Source organism: Myotis lucifugus, unplaced genomic scaffold, assembly GCF_000147115.1.
Source record: "Myotis lucifugus unplaced genomic scaffold, Myoluc2.0 scaffold_189, whole genome shotgun sequence".
Classification (NCBI taxonomy): Eukaryota; Metazoa; Chordata; class Mammalia; order Chiroptera; family Vespertilionidae; genus Myotis; species Myotis lucifugus.
Genome location: NW_005871237.1, coordinates 1,615,728 through 1,626,751, shown reverse-complemented (window position 1 = coordinate 1,626,751; position 11,024 = coordinate 1,615,728). Strand labels below are relative to the sequence as shown.

General features: G+C 41.9%; 1 protein-coding gene across 1 annotated transcript in view; it reads right to left on the bottom strand.

The window, feature by feature from the left end:
• Positions 1-2,753, bottom strand: part of MSRB3 (methionine sulfoxide reductase B3) — a 138,598-nt gene extending 135,845 nt beyond the window's left edge. Inside the window, exon 1 of the mRNA XM_023760669.1 lies at positions 2,627-2,753. Within this exon, the coding sequence (XP_023616437.1) occupies positions 2,627-2,702 (76 nt within the window). The 5' untranslated portion in view covers positions 2,703-2,753. The remainder of the gene's footprint in view (positions 1-2,626) is intronic.
• Between the last annotated feature and the right edge of the window lie 8,271 nt (positions 2,754-11,024).

Sequence of the window (11,024 nt, the reverse complement as noted above, 5' to 3'; positions counted from 1 at the left end):
CCCAATTGGGGCCAGGCTGGCCAGACCCCCCCCATGCACGAATTTGTGCACTGGGCCTCTAGTTCTAATAATAATACAATGAGGAAGCCAAGGCAAACAGCTAGTTAAGTGTCAAAGCCAGATTTCAAATACAGACTGTGTGTGCTTAAGTGCTGTATTATTATGGTTACTTCTTAAGAATTATCAATTCAACAGATAAACCTTGTCAGTTCTACAAATCTGAATCTCTCCCTAATCCATCCTTCTTCTTTCCAAACCTACTGTAATGACCATTGTGAAGGCTCTCAGCACTTCCTGAGTCCCTCCAGCCTCAAACTTCCCCAATGTAATCCATGGTGGCAGTGCAGGGCCACAGCTGGGTCGGGGAGGCAAAGAGTTGAGAAGAGTGACTGGGGGCCCTGTGCACTGAGCTTCATTAGCCTCTCATGTCACCACAAATAGACATAAAATCTATTTAAAAAAACAAACAAAACAGATGTTTACTATTCTAATACAGCTTTAAGACAAATGCTCTATCTTCCCTTCTAATCAAGTTGCCATTCCTGCCTTCTTATAGAAACATCTGGAATCTGCACTGACCTTCCACCCTACTAAATCAGTAATCATAAAATGCAAATTAAAGTCATGTCATTTCCCCTTCACCCTTCCCCAAGATTTAAATTCCTTAAAACTTCATATAAGGCACTTCCTCGTTTGGCTATCTTTTTTTCTCATCTCTTCTACTTGCCTCACCCATCCAAGCTAGCCATAATAAATAACCTGCATTTCTCTGAACATACCTTGCTTTTTCGGATGTTTTGCCCATGCTACTCCATATATTAGAAATGTCTTTCCTCCTCTTTGGACACTTGGCTGACTGTTGCTCATAGACTGAGATTCAGCTCAAACATTATATCCTCCATAAAGCCCTCCTTAAACTTCAGAGAACTTCTCTCCCTTCCAAAGTAAAGACTAGGACCAGCCTTGTCTGGATTCCCCTAACTTCCCAGGTATAAATACCTTTGGTCTATTCTTAGCACCATGTGGTTCAATGATCCTCACACAGCTCCAGCTCCATTTTGTACTGGTTAAAGCAACCGGTTTGATCTTGTTTATCATGGTACCCTCACTGCTTCACACAATGCCTGGCACTCACAATTAATCTTCAACTGTGAATATTAATTCACAGTAGGTGAATATTAATTCACGATCAGGCAGGTAGGCAGAGGCAGTTAGGGGCAATCAGGCAGGCAGGCAGGCGAGCAGTTAGGAGCCAATGGTCCCAGATTGGAGAGGGTACAGGCTGGGTTGAGGGACCCCCCCATCCCATGCACAAATTTCGTGCACCGGGCCTCTAGTATGTATGTGTGTGTGTGTGTATATATATCTATATCTATATAGATATAGATATAGATACATATATATTATATATAGATAGATAGATACATATATATTATATATATAGCAGTAATATGCAAAATAGCCAGGCATCACAACCGGCTCAGGAAGAAGCTGCATCATGACCGCTCAGAAGCTGCGCCCGCAGATGGGCGGGAGGGGACTGCATGCCGCTCCCAGCCCCAAGGTACACACACTAGGGGTGGGAGTGTGCTCTGAGCGGCCGCAGTGCGGCTCGGAGCACGCCCCGGTGGGTGGCAGCAGCGGCTGAGTGAAGCAGCCCCAGTCCCAGATGCCTGGCAGTGGCTGGAGCGAAGCAGCCCGGGTCCCGGGTGCCTGGCAGTGGCAGGAGCAAAGCAGCCTGGGTCCCGGTGGGTGGCGGTGGCAGCCAGAGCAAAGCAGCCCGGGTCCCAGATGCCTGGCAGCAGCTGGAGTGAAGCAGCCTGGGTCTTGGGTGCTGGAGGGAAGCCGGTGCCAGCAGCCAGGGGAAGGAAGGCCTATTCTTGCATGATTCTTCATGCATCGGGCCTCTAGTAAATAATAATGACAATATTCACAGACACATCTGACCATTGTAATTGATTAAATAAATTAAAGTATTAAACTTCTTTTATACAGGCATATAATGAAATTTTGGACTTTCATGCTGCACTTGTTTAAGTGCATAAAATCACATTTTTTGAAAGTGTGGTGGTTCTAATTTAAAAACCAGTTGAAACATGCTATATTAGTTCTGTTGATTTGGTCATTTGTTCAGTAGAACATTTTTTCTTTTTAACTACAAGAACTAACTTTATTATACGAAAGTTGTTCATTCTAATTTATTTTTTTATTTCCTAAAGGAATGACCACATGTGGAATAAAAAGTATTTCATTATCCTTTAACAAGATGAATGTCTTATTTTGTGTGATTTGGGGCAGTTTCTTATCAAGACTGCCAGCCTCTTATGAACAGCATTATGATTTTCAGATGTGTAGCGTGCATTAAAGAACAAGAAGATATCATGAAATATTAGTGACAATTATATACTGAGCTAGAAAACTGCACAGTGTTTCCAAAGGTTGTAAGGATTGTGGAACTGAATGTTACTCAAAGTAGAGTGGTGATTTATAACCAATTTCCGTCTTCAAATTAGGGCCTAGGTAAAAGAAAACGAAATTTAGCAAAGCATTATGGTGTATCATTTCCTGCAGCAGAAACACCCACCCGCCCAGCGCCCTCACTAGGTAGAATACAAGAAGCAGTGACCTGAGGGAAGCCCGCAGGCTCGAAGGGCCACTGGCTGGCTCTTTGTCACCAAATGCAGCAGGTTGAATGCAGACATCACTGTGATATCTTCACCAACAAAACGAGAGCCAAAGAACTGGGGCAAGAGCTGAGTAGGAGAAAAAAGAAAAAAATTAAAACATCACAAATGTTAAACACATCCATTGCACAATTGATGGTTACGGTTTTATCTGGAACCGAACACACATACACAGTGCTAATAAATTTCAAACGCCTATTTTTCAAATGGTGAGCTTACTTTCAACCCAGGATTATTTATATTTTATGAATAAAATATATACAATAATAACAGTGTAATCTGTGAACACATTTTGCAAGCCGTTCAGAAAAGAGAGGAACTTTAAAACAGTTGAAAGGAATTAGCATTTACTAAGTTTGTACCATGTGACGGGAACTGTCTGGGGCCTAATAAACACATTGTATCATTTCATTCTTGCAGTAAACCTAGGAGGTAGGTTTTATCCCCCAATAAATATGTGAGGAAACCGAGGCTCAGAGGTCCAAGGGCACAAAGCAAATAACCAGTGAAAAGGATTAGAAAACCCTGTAACATCTACTGCAAAGCCATGTTCTTTCCTTACACCACACTGCTTTCTTCCAACAATTTTTGCAAATCGCCCTCCCTGGAGAAGACTATAAAATACTGTAAGATTAAGAGATTTCTTTTATTAGAGTTTCATTTTTTATTAATTGAGAGCCAAATAACCTAGGGACCACTCAGAGACTTCACTTGAGAAACAGTGTTAAGTGTGAACAAAGCATAGCGAAGATGAATTTTTCATATGATTTTATAGTTTATAATTTCTACATTAATTCTGTGAATAATATTCGCAAACTAGTCTTAAAAATGGCAAAGATATTTTGTAAAGTTTTTAGAAATGAGTCTTGTGGAAGAATCTCAAAATTGTGTGAGTGATGCACTTCAGAGAAAAGTGCAGTTAGTATTTTCTTTAAAGTTTTGTACAATCTTTCTGTTGGTAAAGATTAACTTCAAGTGCAGATGGAAAATAATAGATTAACATTCTAATATTTTCTTTAAAATTGGCATTATAAGTGACCTTATCCACTACATGTTCAAAAATGGATATAAAGTTATTGTCTAGTTCATTTCCTGACCCTCAGCCCCCCAAAATAAAAGTCTGTTCCTGGTCTCTTCTGACCTCCTTGAAGAACAAACACATAATAAACAGTAATATATTTAACCAAATCACTCTGGAGTATATCTGACAGAAATCTGCTTGTATTAACATGCCTGAACTCTGACTTCTCCAAACTAAACTCACTACAAAACTAAAACATTTTTTGTGTGACTAACTGGAGACAAAAGGGAGGAAGAGGGAAGGTAAGTATCACAATGCACAGCCTGAAAGAACCATTAAACGTAAATAAACATGCCATTTCCACGAGTGATTGCAGAGCAGGGAAAAGAGAGCATTCCTTTGGAGCAGACTACTGACTAATAAAAGATCAAAGGTCTATACCTCACAACACTATAAATAAAAATGTATTTTTTCCTTGTGACCTTCTCTGTGAGGAATAAAGTGTGCACGGTAAATGTAATTACTTAGCAAAGCCACGGCCTCATTGAGCTCCCGCAGCTGATCATAAAACGTCTTCCTATTCTGCTTCATCAACTGCTGTACCAGGCAGCCTGCGCGCCTACCGATGACTGTGGCCATCTGGCTTGTGTCAAAGCCAGCGCACAGGAAGAAAGGGAGTGATGTCACTCTGCAGGTCAGGCAAAGAACAAAGATGCATTCTACAATTAAAAGCTGAGGGCTTCAAATACCGGGGGCCCTCGAGCATGATATGACTGTGTGATTTAATGTTCCCACTCTGTTGCATTTATTTTTACCCAAATAGCCAGGGCTCCATCTAGTGGCAAATTAGTTTTGCCCAGTTTTCTTTAAAAGCAAACCCAGAAAGTGCTACATTAGCGCCAATAAAGTAGAGCAACAGAAATGATGGATAACTTTTACAAAGTGTAGTCTTTTTACACTGAAGATTACAAAAAGAGTGATTTTTTTCAATGTTCTGCATTTTCAAATCCTACAAGGTATGTATTTTATAGGATAGGATTTGATATAACCTTAATTATTTTAACGTTTTAACCCTAATTATAGCGAAAAAACAGCTAATTTTGCAAATTCATGCAAAGTGACATTACTTAAACACTATTCCAAAAATATGTAGTTGAGATGTAAAGTGAAAAACTGTTCTAAAGAATGGATGCTTGTGTCTGGATGCCTTGGTGAAATCAAACTGATAATCTTCCAAAGAACAAAAGAATCATAATTAAAATGGCTGTAACATGTGACACCAAGAGTAACTTGTCTCTACAACAGAAAAAGAAATCTTCTTATGCTGTAATAATTTAGCAAAATTAATTTTTCACTAATGTTTTTCACTTAATTTATGTTTACAGTAAATGAAATGAAACACTTTGGCAAACTATCTAAAATACAGAATGCATTTACATGAAAGATGGGTTATCATGATGGATGTGTGTAAGCGATGGGGTCAGATGGCCTCGGTTTGAATCCTAGTCCTGCCCCTAACTAGTTGTATTACCTTGGGCAAGTCACTTACCATCTCAATGATTCAAATGTGACAGTTTCCTCAACTCTAAAATTAGTTAATTGGTAAAAAAAAAACTTGAAACAACTCTTGGTACATAGTATAAGCTCAGCAAATGTTAGCTATTATTATTATTTAAGTGTATAAATATTAGCTATACTTTTAAATTACAGAATTAAAATTTTCTAATAGCCCATTTATACCCAAACCTATTTAGAATTAGCAGGCCATTCTCCAAAGACAGAATCCTATTTAGGCCAGAAAGCTAACTACTCTTTGATGGATTTCCACAATGAATTATCCTAATAAAAAAAAAAAAGGTAGGCTAGAGATATCCTAAAAATAACAGCTGATGAAACCCTTGGCATGTGGCAAGTACTATTCTAAGCACTTCACAGGATTATATCTTGTAATCCTCATGGCCTTATGAGATACCTATTATCATTTTTCCCATTTTTAGATGAAGAAACAGATACAGGGAGGTTAAGTAATTTGCCTAAAATCTTACAGCTAAGCTAATAAAGAGCAGGTCCCTTAGATAATTGGACTGAATGTGTTTTAATAGATTTGAACCCAGACCAGCTAGCTCCAGGGGTAGTGCTATTGACCACTACACAACTGCTGATTAAAAGCCTAAAGAAGTACCAACCCATTTTAGACAAACTGATTCTATGTGTACCTATCAGATAATGTGGCTGATAATAAACCTTAAGGATTCAATTAACTCAAGAAGATTATTTGAAGAATCTCTCCCTTGGCACTGAGAAAAAAGTAGGGAATTAATTAAAAAGTTTGAGACATACTCCAATTTCTAGATTTGATCTTTCTGTTTTCATGAGATGCAACTTCCCTTTCTCTTTCTCCTTTAAAATTTTTCTCCAGCCCTGACCGGTTTGGTTCAGTGGATAGAGCATCAGCCTGCGGTCTTAAGGGTCCCAGGTTCGATTCCGGCCAAGGGCATGTACCTTGGTTGCGGGCACATCCCCAGTAGGGAGTGTGCAAGTGGCAGCTGATCGATGTTTCTCTCTCATCGATGTTTCTAACTCTCTATCCCTCTCCCTTCCTCTCTGTAAAAAATCAATAAAATATAAAATAAATAAATAAATAAATAAATAAATAAATAAATAAAATTTTTCTCCAAACTCCCTGGATACACCTGTGATATATTCTAAAGACTCTACTTGAATATACCAAAGCTTCAATATGTTGATGGTATGGTACTTTTGAGGGCCAAGCTAACAGTCACCCCCAAACAATAAAATTCAAGTTTCAATTTGTTAGCTTTCTTCCCACTGCACTCCCTGAGCTGCCTGGGTGAGGTCCCCAGCCAGACACAATTCTCGTCCTAGAAGAAGCTCATGCTTCTGAGTGGGGACAATATTTGGCGAAAGAATGAGCATTAAACACCCTGTAGAAATCAGCACTGAGCAAGGGCCACCAAGAACGTCTCTAATTCTCAAGTCTATCCTCAACTTCCTCACTTTTGTATTGCCTTTGAATAACTGAATAGAATTCAGTGGTTCTCAACCTTCTGGCCCTTTAAATACAGTTCCTCATGTTGTGACCCAACCATAAAATTATTTTCGTTGCTACTTCATAACTGTAATGTTGCCACTGTTATGAATCGTGATGTAAATATCGGATATGCAGGATGGTCTTAGGTGACCCCTGTGAAAGGGTCGTTCGGCCGCCAAAGGGGTCGCGACCCACAGGTTGAGAACCGCTGGCATAGATGAAATAATTGAATAGATGAAAACCATTTATAGATAATCAACATGTTTTTGTCAGACACATAACTTATGCATCTTTCTAATTTCCTGTAATATCTAGCACATCATTTTGAAAATATCTGGTGTTAAAAAATACTGGTTGAACAATTCTAATGAGCAATATCACACTATGTGTTGAGAATAGAATCAGATTACACGATTGTCTATAATTCTCTGCTGAAAAGTTTTTCATGATTCCCCACTGCATATTGCAGGGTCTCCCAAACCATATTATGAGAAACAGGAAATACTCTTCCAAGCAAGTTAAGTAGTCAAACAACTGTGGAAATGCTACCCAATATAAAGGGTCTGAGAGGCTTTGCAGTGAATACACCTGCTTTGTCTCAGTTGGTGCCTCTCACATAGTTTTGACCATAGAAAACCCCTTTCTTTCCTATCACCATCCCGCAGAACACATTCTGGTAAATCCTTTGGATAAAGTCCAAATTCCTAAACAAAGCATCTAAAGTTCTAAATATTCAGCCTTTCTCTTGCCATAACCGCATCCCACTCCACACCATGCTAGTCCCATACCAATATACTCGTAATTTCACCCAAATAGGTCCACTGTTTCCTACTTCCACCTCCATGTCTTTTTTCATCCCACATCCTCACTCTTCCTGTCACCACTCCCACCTCCCACCTCTCCAATATGGTCCCCACTGAGGCACCAGGCATGCTGTTATATCTCCTATAACACCTTTCAGAGCACTGATTTGCTTATATCTCTGCCTCCCTCTTCTAGATTATAAATGTCTTAAGTGCAGGGACGGTGTCTTTTTTCATCTCAGTGCCTGGCACCATTCATTGAGTGGGAAAAGATGACTATGTAAATGACTGAGTCTATGGAATTGATGGTTTATACAGTGGTCGGCAAACTGCGACTCGTGAGCCACATGCGGCTCTTTGGCCCCTTGAGTGTGACCACGAAGTTTCAATCGCACTGTATGTGCGCGCCCACACGTGGTATTTTGTGGAAGAGTCACACTCAAGGGGCCGCAGTTTGCCGACCACTGGTTTAGGATCATCATTTCACACCTGTTCTCTCTGCCATCTCAACTGTTAATGGTTCTTAAAAGTAATAATTAGAATTAAAAACCAGCTGGTTCCTATGAAGGTAGGAGCTTGAAAATGCATTCTGACTTGAGACCCAAAGATAATTTAAATGTCCTATTTTGATCAAAATTTTTTCCTTCTTCTCCATCTCTTCTTCCCTCCCACCCCACCCCCGCCCCACCCCCGCCCGCCACCTCCCAGAAATCTGACATCCAAAAATTTGCTTAAAATTAGTTTGTTAGTTTTTGGTTTGGGTTTATTTTTATTCACTTTTACTTTTTTCCTTGCAATTGAATGATAAAATGCCAAAGAAAGATGGTATAAACAAGGAATCCAAAGAACACACAAAGTTGATAATTAGCTCCAGAATAAATGAGCTGACTGTGCTAGTAGATTTAAAGGGTCAAACCTAAAGGTCAAATCCCTTTCCAATAAATGACAAAGGAATGTCTACATCAGTGGTTTTTCACAGCTAGTAAAATGTCCCCCAAAAACTACAGGGGTCAAAAGAGAGTTGACATATAAGTTCTTTGGTTATGCGCAAAACCCATGGACACAGACAATAGAGCAGTGAAGGCCTGGGAAAGAGGAGAGGGGAGTGAGAAGGAGGGGTCAACAGGGGTAAAAGGATAACATCTGTAATATTTTCAACAATACAGATACATATTTTTAAAAAGTTGATAAATTTGAATTTTGTCAACGAAAGACAAAAACAAAAAGCCCCAAACTCTAATTTCATCATGATAGATAAAGAGCATTCTTTTGAATAGAATATATTTAGTTTTATGGGGAAAATTTTTCATTGTTGCTATTTTTCTCATTTCATTATTAAAGCAGAAACTTCATTGTGGTGTGCCAGCATTTGGGAACCACTATTCTGTCTACTATAAAGTTCCATAAAAACATTTTTGTTCTTATCAGCACAGTGCCTGGTACCAGTTATGCTCAACTTATGTTTGTTGAATGAACTAATCACTCATTTACTTGTTGAAATCAATAGGCCATTAGATAGAATTGGGCATCCTTTTTGTTAAGCAGAGATCTTCTTGTATTTGTTATAAGAAACAACAGGACCCTGGCTATTCAGAATCCTCAGCCAATTCTCCAAACCATTTTGAGATAATAGCTACATATTTTTAGAATAGTGTGTAACTAATGTCGCTTTACATGTATTTTGCAGAAATAGCTGCTTTTTCACTATGATTAATGAAATAATACATTTCTTCCTTAAGTAACATCCCCTCTTGATTATTTGTTAACTAGTGGCCCGGTGCACGAAATTCGTGCACATTAAAAGGGGATTAATTAGAGGAAATATTTTAATATTGCTATTTGCCCTTTCTCTATAATAGCAGTATCAGAGATGAAAGAAAATTAATAAAATGTATACGATAATCTTCCTCTTGTCAGAGTCTTGGGCGCACCACGGGATGCAGAGTCAAGTCCCCACCCACCCACATGCGCCTCAAAATCGCGCGAGATCCAGACCCGGTCGGCACTCCCCCATTGGGCTAGATCCAGACCCAGCTGGTCCCACCCTTGTCAAGCCCTGCTGGGCGGGGGGCGCAGCCTCAGGTCCCCTGGCCTGGCACCAGGCAGGGGGCGCGGCCTGAAGTCCCCCAGCCTGGCCGGGGTGGGGGGCATGCCTTGAGGTCCCTCGTCAAGCCCACTGGGTGGGGGACGCGGCCTGAGATACCCTGTCAAGCCCTGCTGGGGGGAGGCATGGCCTGAGGTCCCCTGTCAAGTCCCACTGGGAGGGGGGGTGCAGTCTCAGGTCCCCCGTCAAGCCCTGCTGGGTAGGGGGCACAGTCTGAGGTCCCCCAGCCCAGGGCAAGGGGAGCAGCCTGAGGTACCCCAGCCCAGCACTGGAGTGGGGGGGCACACCTCGAGGTCCCCTGTCAAGCACCACTGGGCATGAGACACAGCCTGAGGTCCCCTGTCAAGTCCCACCAGGTGGGGGGTGCAGACTGAGGTCCCCTGGCCTAGCGCCGGGGTGGGGGGGTGCACCTTGAGGTCCCCCGTCAAGCCCCACTGGGCAGCGGGTGTGGCCTGAGGTCCCCCGCCTGGCACTGGGGTGAGGGGCGTGGCCTGAGGTTCCTAGTCAAGCCCTGCCTGGTGGGGGGCACGGCCTGAGGTGCCCTGGCCTGGCGCCAGGGTTGGGGGTGCAGACTGAGGTCCCCTGTCAAGCCCCATGGAGGTGGGGGCAGGGGTACAGCCTCAGGTCCCTGCTGATTGCTCGTTAAGGCTTGTTATGGGAACTCAGCCTCCACTGTGGGTGCAGCCATCTTGTGTTACGGAAACCCCCGCCTCTGCTGTGGGCGCCACCATCTTTGTGGCAGAGTGACAGTCAATTTGCATATTCCCTCTTTATTATATAGGATAGTCCCCACAACACTCAATAGAACTGAAACTAAGTCTCTTAGAAGATATTTTATACTAGAGGCCCAGTACACAAGATTTGTGCACTGAGGGTAGGGGGTGCACTCAGCCCGGCCTATGACCTCTCACAGTCCGGGACCCCTCAGGAGTTGTCCACCTGCCAGCTTAGGGGGATGGGCCTAAGCCAGCAGTCAGACATCCCTCTCGCAGTCCAGGGCTCTCGCAGTTCACAGTCCGGGACCACTGCTCCTTACCACCCACCTGCAGTGGAGGCAAGAGAGGCTCCTGCCACCGCCACTGCGCTTGCCAGCCATGAGCCTGGCTTCTGGCTGAGCAGTGCTCCCCCTGTAGGAGCACACTGACCTGCACTGAGCACCTGCCCCCTGGTGGTCAGTGCACATCATAGAGACCGGTAGTTCCGCTGTTCAGTCGATTTGCATATTATGCTTTTATTATATAGGATGGTTGATTTTCCTTATTGAAAACATTCTTCGCCTGACTTTTCTATGATACTAAAAGGTATCACTATTTTTTGTCTTTTTTTTCTTTAAGAATATTTTATTGATTTTTCACAAAGA